Source organism: Apus apus, chromosome 3 (genome assembly GCF_020740795.1).
Source record: "Apus apus isolate bApuApu2 chromosome 3, bApuApu2.pri.cur, whole genome shotgun sequence".
In the NCBI taxonomy this organism is placed as follows: domain Eukaryota; kingdom Metazoa; phylum Chordata; class Aves; order Apodiformes; family Apodidae; genus Apus; species Apus apus.
In genome coordinates, this window is record NC_067284.1 from 54,585,288 (window position 1) to 54,603,346 (window position 18,059).

General features: G+C 39.0%; 1 protein-coding gene across 13 annotated transcripts in view; it reads right to left on the minus strand.

Annotated features, from left to right (window-relative positions):
* EHBP1 (EH domain binding protein 1) overlaps window positions 1-18,059 on the minus strand; it is a 231,612-nt gene that overhangs the window by 102,684 nt on the left and 110,869 nt on the right. For all 13 annotated transcript variants that reach the window (XM_051616172.1, XM_051616178.1, XM_051616181.1 and 10 more), the window contains one exon: window positions 12,993-13,179. In XM_051616172.1, the coding sequence (XP_051472132.1) occupies window positions 12,993-13,179 (187 nt within the window). The remainder of the gene's footprint in view (window positions 1-12,992; window positions 13,180-18,059) is intronic.

An 18,059-nucleotide genomic window follows, 5' to 3' on the forward strand; every position in this document is an offset into this window, starting at 1 on the left:
GGTGCTTGCCAACCACGATGAACCAAACCCACCCTTCAGGCAAGCAGAGAAACAGTCTAATTCTAGTCTTGTTCCTTCATGGAGCACTTCGCTGAGGGCCACAGACAGCAGAGAATGCACCCAAGACTTCAACTATATAAACCAGTCCTACGTAAAGCTCGGTGCAATAGCCAAATGTTAAACACCACCACAATAGCACCAGCTTACTTAAATTGTGTTTGGCTCCTCATTAGATGCAAGGGAACACTGGGAAGAGTCAAGTTTTCAATTTAAAAGCTGTCCAGTACTCTGCTTGTGTGGCTCTTGTTAAATAGCTTGACAATAAGGTATAAAACTGCATAGAAAAAAGAGGTTTTTCTTGTGAAGATTTGTGGATTTTTGTTTTTATGGGAGTTTAAAAAAGGTCTTATGACAGAGTAAGTGTTCCTTCTTTCTTCTACCTGTCAAGAACAAAGCTTGAACTAAACAGAAGTAACAGTCTGTGAAGCCAAGTAAGTGGATCAAAGCAGTCCACGTCCTTCGAAAAGGGTAATATGAATGGTAGGAAGGTGGTTATACTCAGGTGGAGCCCACAGCTCCACACTGCCTGCCTGCCTCCTTCTGGCTCTCCTTTGCCATAGGACTGAAGGCAAATAACTTCAATAGCATTTTCAGTGATGTCTAGTGATAGGACAAGGGGCAATGGATGCAAACTGGAGCATAGGAGGTTCCACGTAAAGATCAGAAAAAAAACTTCTTTCCTGTGAGAGTGACAGAGCACTGGGACAGGCTGCCCAGAGAGGTTGTGGAGTCTCCTTCGCTGGAGACATTCAAAACCCGCCTGGACGCCTTCCTGTGTGATGTGCTCTAGGTGACCCTGCTCTGGTAGGGGGTTGGACTGGATGGTCTTTTAAGGCCCCTTCCAACCCCTAAGATTCTATGATTCTGTGAAAATAAAAGGTTCTCATCACAGACAAGTATTTTCAGATTACATAGCCCAGAAGCTAGCCCAAATCTTGTGGTTGTTTTTCAAATGCTTTGGCAGGCCATGACCACCTCACCTGACCAGCAGTGTTTGTACCTAACCCAGCTTGTCCTCTGAGAGAGAAACTAAACAGTACCATGAAAGCACTGACATTTAATAACTGCAGTGCTTCAGAAACTAATGCTACTAGCAGCTCTTACCTTCTTCCTTGCATTTATGCACCTCAGGCATATTTAAAGGACAGATTTCAGGCAAATAACTTGGGCACCTCCACGAGGAGACCAGTTGCCTCTGGATCCCACAGAAATGGGTGCAACAAGAAACTTTTCCCCAAAATAACATGGAGCCCAACTCTCACTCCCTGCTCTCCCTCCAGAGATCTCCCACTGTCACTCTCCACATCTCTCTCTCTTCTGGGGCTTCAGGTAGTCAATTCACCTGCCAACACAGGAAGCTACTGCCCAGAAAAGGCAGCGTGGGTATTCCCACCATCCAAAGGCCATTTCTCCTCTGACCTCTGGAGCCTTGAAGCAGTTCCTGGCTTAGGAATTTATTTGACCAACCTTTACACTTCTTGCTAAGACAGACTGTTGTGGACCTCATTCAAGGAAATTTAAAAGTTTGTTTAAATCATCACATATATTTACATGGGAAACATTAAAGAAATTCTAGCATTAGTGTCATCTTTTGAATAAATATTAAATAAGTTTTTTTGTTGTTGTTGCAGTTTGCTCTCATGCAATGGTGCTGGCATTTTAAAGGCACAAAGCAACAACATCACACTCTACTTTGTCACACAATACACTCTGCACCCGTTGGTTTTTCTAGTTCCCACCAGAGATGGATTTTCTTCTCATGCAACAGTGCAGTTTCAAACTTCCAAGAGCAAATAAAGCATATAAAAATACTGCCACTACATAGCTAAAGAGCATATTTTCCCACAGGATTTGTGGTAAGTTTATGACAAAAAAATCAGAGTACTGTAATTTGTAAATGTAAGTTAAATATAAAAATATGAAAAGTGAAGCTTTGATATTGTAAGATTGATGAAGTTACCAAATCTTACTTGCAGACATTTTGCAGAAGTGCTAACCGGTGAAACCCAGAACTGCTGCAGGCACTGACAATGTCTCCATCCTCTTCTGCAGGAGCTACAGTGCACCAATAATACCAAAATACCTTAAAGAGCAATTATTAAAATAGCAGAAAGAGCCGAGCATTTCTCATCCTGCAAATTATGTGTATTAATTTGCAGTGAAAAAGATTTTCCTAGGACAACCCTGGAGACCTGTTATCTCCATCCCCCCTACTAATAAGGATCTAAAGAAGAAACAGGCAAACTTAAATAGCACTTTAAGCTGCCAAACCAAGTGTTCAGAAGTTGGGATATTACAAAATTATGGTTACATATTCAATCTTAATTAGTACCCTTTCTGTATTTGCATTATGATACAATCTTTAAGTGTACTTCTTCCTCAAGAGCTCTCCCTCATTGAGAGCACTCAGCAAACAAACCTCACTGAATGGGGCTACCCAGTGTTCCTATTTTTCTGAATTATTACTTGTTTGTCCTCATGCCTCACCTGCTGCACACTCCCTAGGCCTTGAACTGAACATGGCACCATTGATCTCATCAAAGGGCTTTTCTACAGTATTCATCTTCATGGTATTTTAATCTAGAAGATTAAACATTTAATCTTCCAGACATCCCTGTGAAGTAGCAGACCATTTAACTGAAGAAAAAGTGAGGTCCACAAAAAAGCTACCTCCAAATTACTGGAAGTTGTTGCTTTTGAGTTCTCAGTCCGAACCAACTAAGACCTGACCTTACAGAGAACTGCTTGTTTTATGATACTTCATGTGCCATGAAGCAGCAATCTTTCAGCTGCACAGCACCTTGAGCAAAGCCAATAGCTCTGCTAATTTATCATGGTTGTATCATGCTGGGAACTTAAATAAACCCACCCCAGTCCAAAATCTGGTTCAAGAGATTATCTTAGCACCACGTAATGAATTCATGACAGAGGAATGGATAATATTCACTGCTCCAGGACAGCATTTGGTTGTTTAACTGTCAGAGAAAGCAGTGCCTTTCTGCTGGCCCTTCTCTCAAACAGCACACAAGCTGGACTAGTTCCCTGCATAATAATATACACGGTCCTGCATGAGTCATGAGTTGTGCAGAAAGACCTACATGTGATCATGTGTTTCCATCAGGATAAGACTCTGACTTCTTGCTGCTTGGAAACAGGCCAAGGCAAGAAGTAAGGTGGTGAGGTTGGAAGGAGCTCAGCTCTGCCTCCAAACCTGGGCATAACTCCTGCTATAGGAACATGTGGGTAAACTATTGGTAAATTATTTGGTAATAATTAATAATAATGGTAAATGTATCTGGTTTTAAACCTCAAATTCTGAAGGAAGAATCTCTCTTAGAGGTAGTGTGACTATAGAAGAACACTGTTGATGGAAAATGAGCACAAAATACTTGTCAGAAGGGCAGAAAGCAGCAGAACACGGGCAGGCTTGGTTTCCTCTATATTCTCAATGTCTAAAAATTGACTCCTGTTAAGCAAAAGTCATGAGAATAATATGAAGACAACAGACACCAATTTAAATTCATAGAACCACCTGCAAGGAGAGGGAGGGAATCAAACAAGGCTGCAAAGAAACAAAATCCAGTACACTATTACAACTGACAAATGCTACAGTAAAACCACACAGACAAAACAAGCAATGTCCAACTAAGAATTTATCATTTTGGTAGCCTAAAGAGACCACTGGTAAGAAAAACCTACTCATAAAAGCATGAGTCTCAAACACATCCATACAGTATCTGGCATACTCCTTTGGATCCCAATGGTTAGTAAGAAGCTGTCTCTTCTGCTGGTCTTTTTTGTGACTGCTGACAGATAGGTTGTCACATGTTACACATCACTTCTTGAACCAGTTTTCACAAAATCTTTAATTAAAAAGGCAGATCAAAAAAGGGGATCTCCATTTTGCTGAAAAACTCAGTCCATCAATGCTCCTACTCCATCTCCACATCTCCTATTTATGTGCAGTCATGCCTGCATGCTGAAGGGAGAAAGCTTTTGCAATATCTTCCCATTTTCTCCTGTCCAATCATGGGTCTACTCTTTAGGTCATGTACACAAATGCCTGTCAATATTCAGGAACTATTAATCTCACCAACTTTAAACACCTACGAACTAGTTAGCAAGCCTAACTTACCTAAACTCTTTTACAGCCAAGGCAGAGAACCAGACTCCTCTAGGAATAAGGTATCTAAGGCAGTTGGGTGACTCATTCTCAAAAGGGGATGCATTTTATTCAGGGCCAGCCCTGCAAACACTTACATATGACTGCTTACTGCTCCTGTGCATTATTGAAACACTTAATTTTCTCCACAATATGTATTTGTGTTTGTTCTATTGTCTGCCTTCCACAAAACCAGTAAAAACAGAAAACTAAAGCTTAACTTCCCTAAATGGACAGATTAACTACATTCAGTAGGTAGGAAATTAGATCATAGAATCATTGAATCATCAAGGTTCGAAAAAACCTTCAAGATCATGAAGTCCAACCATCAGCCCAACACCCTCATGAAAACGAAACCATCTCCTGAAGTGCAAACATTCACCTGTTTTTCCAACACCTCTAGGGATGGTGCCTCCACCACCTCCCTGGGCAGCCTGTTACAATGCCTCATCACTCTTTCTGTGAATAATTTTTTCCTAATATCCAATCTGAACCTCTCCTGGTGAAACTTGTCCCCATTTCCTCTTGTCCTAGATGATTTTCAAAATGTGAATCTGCTACAAATATGAACATAGGGAAATATGAACCATAAAAGACATCTGAACATTAAATAGTGGCAGAAGACTAGACTAAGGTTGGATTTTCAAATTTGACAGTCTGCTTCCTGGCAGTACTAGACTAAGTTCTACTGAGCATTAGAACATGCAGCTGCTGAGAACAACAAACACCCAAACCAGCACACTGACAAGACACTAAAGATACATTTTCCAGCTGAGTGATGATGGTGCTGCAACTGAAAGGGACTGTACTGCAGTGTTCCTGTGTCTGTGCTGTGTTTCTGGTGCTCACATAACTCACAGTTGGTACTGGCACTGGCATAAGGCGGAGAAGGGAAGGGGGTAATGCAAGAAGTCAGGATAAGGATTGAATGCAATACAGAAAATCCAAACCCTGAAGCATGCATTAGTTGAGGATAAGAGGAAGATACTCTTTAGCCCACATCTTCAGCAAAATGGAAAAACAGACTTGCATTTGGAATTGATCGATTTACTTCTTAAAAAGCTCATGGCTAGACAAGCTGACAAACACCATTTAAAACTCATATAAACAGTAATAAGAAATTGATTAAATACTGTATAAAGTAGGTAGCCTTTTTCTAACTTAACACTTGAAAAGATGCAAGTTTAAAGAATCGTCTGTGCTTCAACATTATTATCTCACTATCTCCCTGTTCAGATTGTGTGTGTAGCTTGCCCTTCTTCCTATTAAAAGATGAAATGTCTTCAGGCTGTAGGCAAAGGCAGATTTCCTCAGAGTGCCTTTTTTGGTTCTAGTTCTTAATAGTAGGTATCTTAAAATTCTGTCTACTACCTCCCAAGTCTTCCTTGGGCTTGATGAACTATCTATTTGCATAGGAAGTGACTAAGATCTCATGCAAATGAACTGCACGATTCCTTTGCAGCGAACATGAAGCTGGAAAGGAGCAAAATCATTCAAGAAGGTGTTCCAGAGAGCCAGGAAGTTCTGATGTGAATGGAAAACTGAGACATTTTTGATACCGAGACAATGAATGATTTTCATCTACCATTTGGATTTTAATGTAATTTCTCTACTTGGCTACATTACTGTATCCATGTTTCAAGACAAGCTCTTGCTACACTTCAGCCACATAAGGTCGACAATGCTGAAGTAAACAGAAGTGGAAAAAGTGAGCAACTGGAGACTATAGCATCTCTGAGATGCTGGAGACTTGTGCCTAGTACAATACTGAATGTTACCTTCCTTCCCTTCCACAAAACTTCCACTAAACAGAAGCACTGCAGACACATACCAATTAAAAAGGATACTGGATGGGTTATTACATGTCATGTAATAAAAGGATTCTTATTAGATGTTTCCTATAAATACGCATTATTAGAGCTCAGACCAGCTAGCATGCCTGGCATGAGAGAGCAGAATACCACTGGGCCTGCAAAACAAGTAATTTTGCTTGAAAAAACAAAGAGTGAGCTTAAACAATGACACTGACAGTCAGAAATGTTATTATTGGCTTTGAACTATTATGTGAATGTGTTTTCTCCTTTTCTGCCAATGTAAAAGGCCATCACAAGCTCTTGTCTACAAACAACAAAATCAATGCCTATGTTTTCATGACTACCAGCAACACTGTGACTTTCATAAAGGTAACAATTGATTATACATTAATATGATAGATTGAAGCTTGCTTACCATCCCATCCTGGTGCTAAACTCTTTCACCATTGCTAGGTGTAACTCAAAAACTAAGGACAGGCTCTAAAAGCATCCTGTGGTCCAATATCTATTTGATGTCTGTTCACATAATCATGTATTGTTAAGAAACACCTATTGCTAAGAATGGGATTGCAGAAGTTTCATTTCCTGAAATATTCTGGGTAGCCCAGCAGGGAGTAGGATATTCTGAGATGCAGATCTCTGAGTTACCAAAGCTCAGGCTGAAAACTAGTCCAATGCAACTGCAAGTAGCTACTCCATAAAGCATGTGTCTAACAAACACAGGTTCCCAGAGCCTGAAGACTGGAGAAAGGATGTGAATGGAGTCACAAAATGTAACATACTTCTTGACTTTCAGTAGGTTAATGGCAAATGCAGTATTCAGAAATCCAACAGAGGCTTCAATAAGATCCAGGCCTGAGCTGCTGTCTGGCAACAAACTGACACAGCCACGTAACAGGAAAAATGTTTTGAGAAAGTTTTCCTGAAGGGAAGGGCATATGCTGACCTTCCAAAGAGTGAATGAGAAATGCCAATCCAGTGCAGGAGCTATTTTCTTTTAACACTTAAAAATTCCTCTACAGTTGAGAGTGATCATCTGTTTCTTCCTGTTGCCTAGTAAACAAGCCTTCGCCTCGCACATACATACAGTAGGATTCCTGCCCCCTCATTGTCACAAAGGGAATAAAAACCTTGATGGTGCAGATACATGGCGTCAGCTCTTCTACTACGGGACACAGTTGCCAACTCTGGAACTGATACCTGAACCTTATTTCTGGTAAACTCAACATAAAACAGGGAGGATAAGAGATACTGAGAATGGCTGAGACTTCAGCCAGTTGAAGTTATTAGGTACAATTTTTAATCAACTAAAGAATGATGAGCACTGATGTGCCTGCTATGCACTAGTCTGATACCACTTTTTGATCCTCAATGTCTTCATTATTTTCCACCAAGTTAACAATTGGAAATAATTTCAAAGTCTCCATCACCTCTGTGAAAGGTAGAACCTCGTCATTCAAGAACATTAACACATGTATGATGGTAACAAGCCCAACAAGGCTTCAGTTGGGCTTGGCAGAATTGTAGCAGGCCAATGATTGAAGAGCTTAATTACGGCTTTGCGAGTGTGTTTGCCAGAGTCACCTAAATATAGCCAGCACACTATAGTCTTCAAGCCATTTGAGATGATTAACTGTGGGATAATTCCAGGCTTTCAGACTTTGCATTTTCAAACTCACTCTGATTACTCAGATTATTTTAGAGGAGACGCAGAAGAGAGATAGGATAGAATTAAGATATGCCTTTAGGAAGTGCAAGTAGGTAGTAATATTTAGAAACCAAACTTCAACCCTGCCCATATATAGCAAATACTGAGCTAATGCTATGAGGCTGGACCTTTATGAAGAGCTAGACCATGTCCTATCTCTGACAGATAACTGCCCCTTCCTCACCAATAGAAATGACATAGGGATCTCCAAGAGACCAGAAGGGCCTGCTCAAAGGGAAGACATTAAAGAGCTTGGAAAGAGTTTGCTACTCCAATTAATTGATTGCTAAGGGAAGCAGTGCAAGGCAAACATTTGAAAAAAGATCAAATACTGGAGATACTCAGATGCTGTCTGGACACAGTCCTGGACAACTGGTTCTAAGTGGCCCCACTTGAACAGGGGGTTGGATCAGATGACCTCCAGAGATCCGTTCACACCTCAGCAGCTCTATGAACAATGTGCAGAGAGAGGTATGTTGGAAATGACCAAAAAGATGACAGCAACTAAAGAAGTGGATGTGTCCCCTGTGCAGAATTAGTATGAGAGAGGTAAAACTCTAAATCACTAGTGCTCAAGGGCTCAGCCAACCTCACACAGACTAAAGACCTGAGGTTTGGGGTGGGCAGAAACCACCTCATTTGCACTCCTTGTCACATCTGTAATTTATTAACGAATGGTAAAGGCACACCAAGTGAGGCAACATATTTGGGGAGTGAAGAGGCTAAAGACAAGCACTGCAATACTGGAAGACACTTTTATGGTTGTAACTGCTTCAGGCACATACATGTATGTGATATGGTTGAGAACGATAATTTAAAGGCAAAAATAACAGTTAAATACTGCCCATATTTGAGATCACTCGTCTTTCTGACCAATAATCATGTATACTACTCTGGGCAGTAAATTTTTTATGTCAGTCTTCCAACAAATTCCAGTCTCTGCTTCAAACTCTAGTGATACCATTTTCATGGCTATTAAAGTTAATGCCTATTATTCTCATATTCTGTCTTCACTTATCATTGATGTCTTGAAAACTAATAGTATAAGTTAATACCATGTCAGGACTCCACCCTAGAGTACCTTCTGTATCCTGGTAATACCAGGCTTGATGCTAGCTTCTGCTTAATTAATGATGACAACTCTTGCAGTGTGCTTGGCATTCACTTAAAAAAGGTGTCATCAAGAAACTGGTTATTTTGTCTGTCTCTTCTTAGTAGGGTGGGGGTGCATTAAAAAGTGTCCCCAGCAGGTCAAGGGAGGTTCTCCTCCCCCTCTACTCTGCTCTAGTGAGGCCATATCTGGAGTACTGAGTCCAGTTCTGGGCTCCCCAGTTCAAGAGGGACAGGGATATATTAGAGAGAGTCCAACTGAGGCTATGAGGATGATTAAGGGACTGGAACATCTGCCTTATGAGAATAGGCAGAGAAGACTGAGAGGAGATCTAATTAATGTTTCCAAATATCTGAAAGGTGGCTGTCAAGAAGAAGGGACCACTCTCTCTTCAGTGGTGCCTGTGATAGGACAAGGGGCAACAGACACAAACTGGAACACAGGAAGTTCCATCTCAACATGAGGAAGAACTTCTTACTGTGAGGGTGACAGAGCATTGGAACAGGCTGCCCAGAGAGGTTGTGGAGTCTTCTTCTCTGGAGACTTTCAAGACTAATCTGGACACATTTCTGTGTGACCTGCCCTAGGTGATCCTGCTTTGGCAGGAGGGTTGGACTCGATAATCTCCAGAGGTCCCTTCTAACATCCACCATTTTATAATTCTATGATTCTGTAACATGCTTTCTGGAATTTTCTGCCTAGTTTACATGAAAATTTGACATGAAACTTTTACAACAGAATTGTTTTGTACATCTCTGAACAAAGGAACTAGAAGGAGTTTATGTTTCTGGTGTCAGGAGTAATAGGGGTAATGAGTTGAGTATGATTCCAGGAAAATTTAGAAACAGTACTTAGGTGTTACAAGGTAGTACAACTCCCTTAAAAGAAAGCCTTTTGCAATCCATGTAGATACATCAGCTTAAGTCTATTCCCAAGTGAGGCATGTCTAAGACTGCTGACTGCTAAAAACTCATTAATTTACTCTTCTCTTTCATTACCATAGACTAATGTTATAAACTAAGAAAACATACAGACACACACAAAAAATATGTGTGGAAAGCCAGATGTCCCTCAGGCAAGAAACACCTTCCACCACTACTTGGGTAATGGTAAAATGTTGGATTCAGGCTATGATGTCTCAACAACAAACATAATTGCATTTATGTGGAAGTGTTCCCATACTCACAATGCCAATGCTAGAAGCTTCATTGCAGCTGAATACTGAACAAAGCGACTTTGGTGTCCAGCCATACCCTAGGGATCTGAGTTTTGGGTGTATACTTAGGAAAATATCAACCTTTCTTGCCCTACTTTTAAATTGGTATTTAAAATCCTAGGATCTTCACTACTGTTTTCAACATCAAAATGTTTGGGGTTTTGTAACAGGGTAACATAATTTCAAGTAGTTGGAACTTGTATCTTGAGTAGAAAATCATAAAGTATCCAATCTTTCAGGAATAATTTCCAGCCAATAAACTTGTTGACATATAACTATTAATAATACCGTTTGCGTTTTTTTGTGTTCAGCAAATTTGTTGAACGCCATTAGCATGTAAAGGGAAAAAAAGCTCTAAATACTCTGTCAGAGATTTGCAGAAGCATTTTTTGAACATTTTCCTCAAACTTTAAAGTTCTCATAGTAATGCTGTATTTGTGTGGTCTAAAGACGAGCATTTCTGCTCTGTAGCCATTTCCTACAAAGACAACCAAGACAGGGAATTGAATGTGTGAGGACACTTACATTCTGGTCAGAGTTGTAGAAGAGGCTTTCTATGCACAGCAAACTTAGACAAAACACTGAATAAAATACATTATTTGATCTCCTTTTACCTAAGTTTACCTCCCTGGGACCATTCCCCCTACACAACGGTGTGTGTCAAGTTTATGTTTGTAGAATACCTGTATTTTCTGATGGGAATTTTTTCAGAGTTGCTAAACATTGTCACTATTATTGAGTAATAAATATTTGTGCCAACAGTCCAAGTCCTACCTGCAGAATATTTTGTACAGTGCTATGAGGCAATTGTTTAATTTTATTTTATTTTCTATGCCAGTACTTTCCAAATTTTAAAAAGCATTTTAAGTGAAGTACTTTTAATCTAACATTACTAGATCACCTTAGAGCAAAACAATTCAAGTACAGAAAAAAGACTGTGCTTACAGAAAGCCTCCTGAATTGCAAGTGAGTGTACAATACCTTACCACATCAGGTCAGCAAAACCTTCCACTTTATAATAAATATAATAAAATATAATATAATTAAACTATATATAGTTTAACTAAATATAATATAATTAAATTTATATAATAAAACAGGACACTACATCTGCTTTAGAGCCTTCCCTAAGGCTCTCATAGCCTCCAAAATCCTGTAAAAAAAATTAAAGCTTTCTGTACTAGTGAAGGTGAACACAGAGCTCTGATTTTCCCCGTGGCCCTGTAGATTATCAAAGTTTCAGTATTTGGACCTTTGCTGATCTCAGCATCAGTGGCAGAGAGGTAGGCTGCAAGCAGTCAGGCACCAAAAGATTTAGGAATACTAATAAAAGTAGGAACTACCTGACTGTGTTCATAACAACATGGTCCTCTCAGCAATTTCAATCATGCATCTTTTCTTAATCAATTCCAGCTTTCAAACCATCTAAAACTTAGTCTGGCATAGACAAAAACAATGACAGGCAAACCCAGCAGTTATACTGGCATTTCAGCACAATGATGAAACAGAGAGATATATTTCCTTGGGTGCAGATCTGTAAAAAAACAAAAACAAAAACAAACCAACCTGCTCTAACAATGAGCAATGGGGGGAAAACCTCCATCAAGCAATCTAATAAAATCTCCTCCACAGATGTCTCTTCTCAGCCTGGCAGTACCAGAATGCTTTACTTTGGCCACTTTTCTTTGACTGAGGACCAGACTCTACCAGAAATCAAATAATGTGCAATATTTTTTCATACAGAAACTCCAGCAAACAGGACTGAACCTCATCTCACAGCATTAGAAAACTGCTTCACTCCAATGTAATACTATGGTTTTGCATATTAAGAGTAGCTTGTGAATTGTGCTCATGGCCTTACTATGTTGTTTTGTTTTGTTATGAGAAGACAGATTAGATTTCTGGTCTCATACTCTTTACCCTGACTGAGTGGTAAAATGACAGCAAGATCAGAGCCTGGGGGAACAAGGACAAGTCAGCAAATCTGGCTGAGTAATTAAGCAATGAAATTATAGGTATGACAAGTAGTTTAATTCAATTCTTAAATGAAAGTACATCAGCTCCAAAACAAGGCAAACCAGATGATAAACTGGGAGAGATGTGCTGGAAGGGAAGCCTTCTCTCCTCATCTTCCTACCCTTCAAAAGAAGTAACCAGCATGTATCAAATTAGTTTTCAAGAAAGACCCATCAACATATACTATCAAACGCTTACTTTGTTTGAAAAAGCAGAAGTGGTGCCAACTGCTGAAACACTGGAGTTGAAATTCACACCAACAGAAGTTAACTGCTGGCATCCTAAACTACCTACACTACGTCTTGCCCTATTCAGAAGTTAACCCACACTTTCCCTTGACAAACACAAATGTATGTCCATATGTAAGTATGCTTAGTCTGGACACTCCTAATAAACAGTTAATCTGATTTAAAGTAGATTTTTTTAAATTATTATTACTTCAACATACCTATGGAATTGAACATATATAAATCCCAACATAAATAAACAGTATCCAGTACTATGCTCTTAAAATCCAAATTTATGACAGAAATGTGGAGACAAGATTCTTCAACAGGAGGTGAGGCTTAGTAGTATTACAATAGATCAAGACCATGTATTGTTCAACACTATTTTCTTCCTCCTCGATGGCATATTCAGCTGTCCTGTAACATTTGTTACTAGAAGACTTTTCTTTGAAACTGCAGTTGCTGTTACTGTTGTCAGTAAATCCCTAAAGAAAAAAATACAAGCTCCTACTGCTGCTCTCTCCTTATGAACCAGCAGGTGAATAGAGATGAGCCAGCATCTTATTAAGCATACGCAAAGCCTATTTTAAGACAGCCTGCAGAAATAAATAGGATGGCTACAATACACATAAAGATACTGTTAAAAATGAAGATGAAATTTTGGTATGAAAAACCTACCTTAGGAGAAGAAGAAAGCTCCCTCGATGCAGGAATAGCTGACGTGTTCTCAATCATGCCTGTCTCTGTCTTTGGCAAGAGGTTTGGTGGTTCAGGAGCCTTTCTTTTCATCTTCTTCTCTGGTTCTTGCAGTGGAGCAACTTTAATTAAAGCAGGGCTTGGTTTTGGTTCATAAAATGGATTTGATCTAATTAAAAGAAGGGAAACATATTTCTTTTCTATCTCCTTGGAATTAAAACAAAGAATAAGACCTGTTTAGAGAAGCCAAAGACTAAAACGCTTTTATTATCTCAGGTAAGAATATGTTTTGCTTTTACATGCTTTTAGTTACTACTTTTCATACCATTGAAAAGTGAGTTACAACAGTTAAAACTGCATCAGGTCAAATTTTCCATAAATTTTATTAAGTCCTGTAAATTACAGAAGTTTTATCAATTGCATAAAACTAACTCATATTATACTTAGCTATCTATCAAAGAGTGATGAGATTCACAGACAAGCTCAATACCAACACATTTGAGCAAAGTTGCTGGCTGTCTAATATTGTAATGAACAGAATTAAGAATACTTCATTAGAACAGTTAATAATCAGGTCAGTTTAAATGTATGCTTCAGCATGGCTTTAGAGGCCTCACTCTTGGCTGTCCAAGTCTGCAAATTCTGGCTTCCATACACACACAATCCATATCAACTATATTTTAAACTCTGCAGCATACAGGCACCACACCATTTCAAGAACATGCTTTGGACAAGAGAATAGCATAAGAAAACCACAGCTGACTTGCGTCTACCTCTCTACAGATACCAGTAGCCATCATCTGTCTATTTTGAAACTAGCTTTTTTTTAAATAACCCTTGTTTAAGACACATGGTAAACATCTTCCACCAAGTGGATGAAGTCCAAAGAATTATTCTTAACTCTGGCATTCACGTTCCACCTCTGCATTTGTTCCACCCTAAGTATACTTCCACAGCATTTCCAAATTTGGTCTATTAGTTTGACACATCATATATCAATCAATAATACATCAAAAAATGGCTTCTACTACACCCTTGGAACAGCCAGCACTTTTGTATCCTGCTAAGGATACGTATGGGAACCTTTTTTGCACTGAATTATTTTATTTATAATCTCCTCTTTTCACATTTTGCAATCCAATACTGAACGTTTAATTAAAAAATTGATATGTTAATTATTTCCTTTCTAGTGCATACTTCCCCTGCAAGATATATTTATCATACATCTCAAACCATGTTTATGTAACTAAGTCACTGCAATATCCAAAGCTGTATCTGCATATAATTATATAAAGTGTAATTAATCACGACAAATAACCTCAGTCTCTTGAATTCAACTCTAGAATGCACACAGCATTAGACAAGAGCCTACCCAGCTAGACTCCTTTACAAATTTCCTCTCAGGATAAGAGTCATGAGCTAGCACACATTTCTTTTTAAAAAGAACTACAACAGTAAAATCTAGGCACAAGCAAAAAGCCAACAATTCATCCAGTTTTCCTTCACACCAGACCAAATTTCTCTCCGTTTTGTGTACTTTTAGTATGTAAATTTGTCTTTCAGCCTCATGGACTGCTTTTAGAATTTATTTTAATGTAGTTTACCATCATCCTCTTTTCACTGAGCAAACAATTAATAATCCACACCACAGAAAATAAGTCGGCTTCTAAGAGGCAAAGTTTACTGAAGCACATAAGAGATGACAGGGCTTAAAACCTCCAGACCTTTCTGAGAATCTGCCACAGCTTGTTACAGAGAGAGAGATCTAAATTCAGATACCAAAGTGAAAGGAAAGACTAACACTAAAATAACTCATCTGCTGACTGAAGGCAACTTTCAGGTGTTCCTACTTTGCTGCCCATCAAGCTCAAAGCCACCAGTGCAATCAAACTAAAGGCAACATCAAAATAACGAGTTAAATAGAAATGGACGGGTGCTTTCCATGGGAGGCAGTAGAAAAAGGACGGTATTGAGGCTGGAGTGGAGAATGCACCTAGCTGTCAGTAGCTCTAATTTAGCTGACAGACCAGCTCAGCTGTCTTCAGACACCAGAAAGTTCAAAGGGAGGTGAAAATGAAGATAAAAGAGATAAAGGCTGAAGAACAATGCATTCTACAGGAGAGCACAAGGTTTTCTTTAGGTCAACAAGTTAGCCTTCTGAACAGCCAACAGACACAGCATGTCTAGCAAAGTAATTTACCTCTGTGTACTTGGAATTAGAAAGGTGTATTTGTAAGGTGTTAAAATTAATTTGGGGTGAGGAAAAAACCAAACAAACATCACAATGTGAGTAAAAAGTTTGGTAGAACCACCTTTAGAATTTTTATGCTCCAGAATTCTCTGTGCTGCGTGCATAATCTTGGAAGAATTGTACCCTACTGTACACACCAGGAGGAAGTGCTGTAAGGAGACAACTCACAGCATTTTTTTTACCTAGAGAAGAACTTGCTTAAAAGCCAGACTAAACCCCCTGATTTTGGTCATAGTATGGGTAGAACACAACTCCACTACTTTCCACCTTCTCCTCTACACCACTTTTAATTGATCTTACAAATACTGAGAAAGATTTTTGAAAAAATAAGTTTAATACAGAAAAAAAAAACCCAAAACAGTTCTTGCCTGAAGGTGCTATAAATTCTGAAACAATTGGGATCTACTATATGCAGCAGATTGGTCCAACAGATTCTGCGTGGCTATGCAGGTAACTAACTATGGGAAAAGTCTGGCTGAAAAAAAGCCTTATCTGAAAAATATTGAAGCTCTTTTCTCTGAGGTTAGCCCCCATACTTTTTGCTTTGGTGAAGTTATTTAATTGATCCACACAATATGATTTGCCTAAAGATACTAGACTGCCCATAACAACATTTAAAAAAATAAAATGTGACAAACTACTTAATTTTATGCTGTCACTGGCAGTGTGGTGGCTTGTGGCTTCTTGTGCAACAGGCAGCTCCAATAGATGGCAACCTGATATTCTTTTCAATTAGACACCATTATTCTATTCTAAGCCGTGCAAAGATTAATGAGATAAGCCACAGAACCAAATAGTATCTGAAAGCAAGTTTTATTCTGACCAATTTAAAAATTACTTTTATCAGTGTTACTGGTTACCTGAAAAAAAATTTAAAATATTTAGGAGAAAAAACAAAGCTTTCAGTGTGGTAGGGCTAAAAGATCAGGCAATATTACCAATCAGAAGCACTAAGACTGAAAGCATCATATTTCAAGTAGTTGTGAACTGTCCTATTTTCAAATAATTAAACTTAGCAAGGCACGCTGTCCTTTATTAACAGGTAGCCACCCACCATTTTTATTTTAATGTATAAAATTCCAAATTCCAGAATTTTACACTAACATTCAAATGCCCAAACTAACTGAAGGAAAATGTGTTACTTATCTCTACCTAGGTATGAGAATTTAGCCAGAGGAAGCATGTTTTGAGAGCGCATAGTTTTACAGCAGAATATATGTTCTGCATCATCTAAGTCCTTCTGTACCATGCAATGCCTCATTATGCTTGTGCTTATGACTATGCTTTGCTTGTGTGTGTTGTGAAATCCTACGTTACCTTCACAACCATTAGTGAAATATGTTTCAATAAAACCAATTACCCAAGGTAAATCCTTCACAGAGGCGCAGTGAGGGTAAGTACCTTTTCCAGGATTACAATGAGACTGTTACAAAACTGGAGGCGGAGTTCAGCTCTTGGGGCACTTTGTGTAAGCTCTGAGTCCAGAATCAGAACTAGGGATCTGCCAGAGTAGAGTGGGACAAGGGTCCTGATGCTAACTCATGTGTCCATGTTCTCATGACACACTGTCACATTTCACACAAAACACAAGAGGAAAACGGCAAGTAGTGCATTAAGCGAACTCCAATTAAATGTTTAAGATGCAAGGAAAAAAACCAACATTGTATTCCCTGAGTGACCGTGAAGTTTCTCATGCCTTCCATCTACCAGGTTCATAACCACTCCTGGGGAAAGCACTGGGCCAGCAGTAGTGAAAAATTAATAAAAACCTACACAAAACAGAATAAATCAAAAGACACGATGTTAGGAGAGAAGTTGAAAATAATATGCAAAGTTCTCTAATGTTTTGGTATGACTCAGTTGTTCAGCTTTTTCTTGAATGCACTGCTCAGCCCAAGTCAACACATCTTAAAATAGATACATAGCAGAAGAAATAACAGGGTCCAGAGACGTGCGGTGAAAATGATTAGAGAGATGAAGAGACTTCTGTATGAAGAGAGATTGAAAAAGTTAGCACCATGTAACTCAGACAAGTGACAAGTAATGGTGAACATACCAGGGATATACAACACAGCAACTGTTTACAGCAGATAATGCAATACTACTAATTGTTGTTTTGATAAGCCAGCAGAAGAGATAGTGTATGAGACTGGAAAGTTACCTTATTTACAGTCAATAAAAGGAAACACATTTCATGTAAGAACTTGTTTTTTTGTGGAACACTGTCACAAATTGACACTGAAGCCTAGACTTTAACAGGATTTGGAAGAAGATGAACCACTTATGTAGACAATAAAAGCATCGATATTCACCTTAGATAAGAAACAATACCCATCTGGAAAAAAACCTCATGATTTAGGGCACACAAAGACTACTGGGGCACTGCCTATGAAAATCTTTCCTTCACTGCTCACTGTACCATACCTTAGCAAAGACTTTCTACTGAGAAATCTAACACACGTGCTCATCCATGCAACTTTTGCTCTTTCTCTTCTTCTCCTCAGCCTTTGCTGTCCTCTACACTTGTATCTTCGTGGTATTTTTTTCTCCCTGCCAATTCTGGTGATGGGTAACTGATCAGTGATGCAGGGTGTGATCACACTGTGTTCTGAAGGCACAGCATCTAGTGCTGTTTATTCAGGCAGAGCCCTGATGAATGGAGCTGGCAGAGACAGTATTCCCCAATGCCCACTTTTTTTTTTTCCCCCCACAGAAAAAACATCAACAACAAATCCTTGGCCACAGAGCTATAAAAGGTAAAAACTCTGCAGGGTCCTTTATACATTACTATTAGAGTG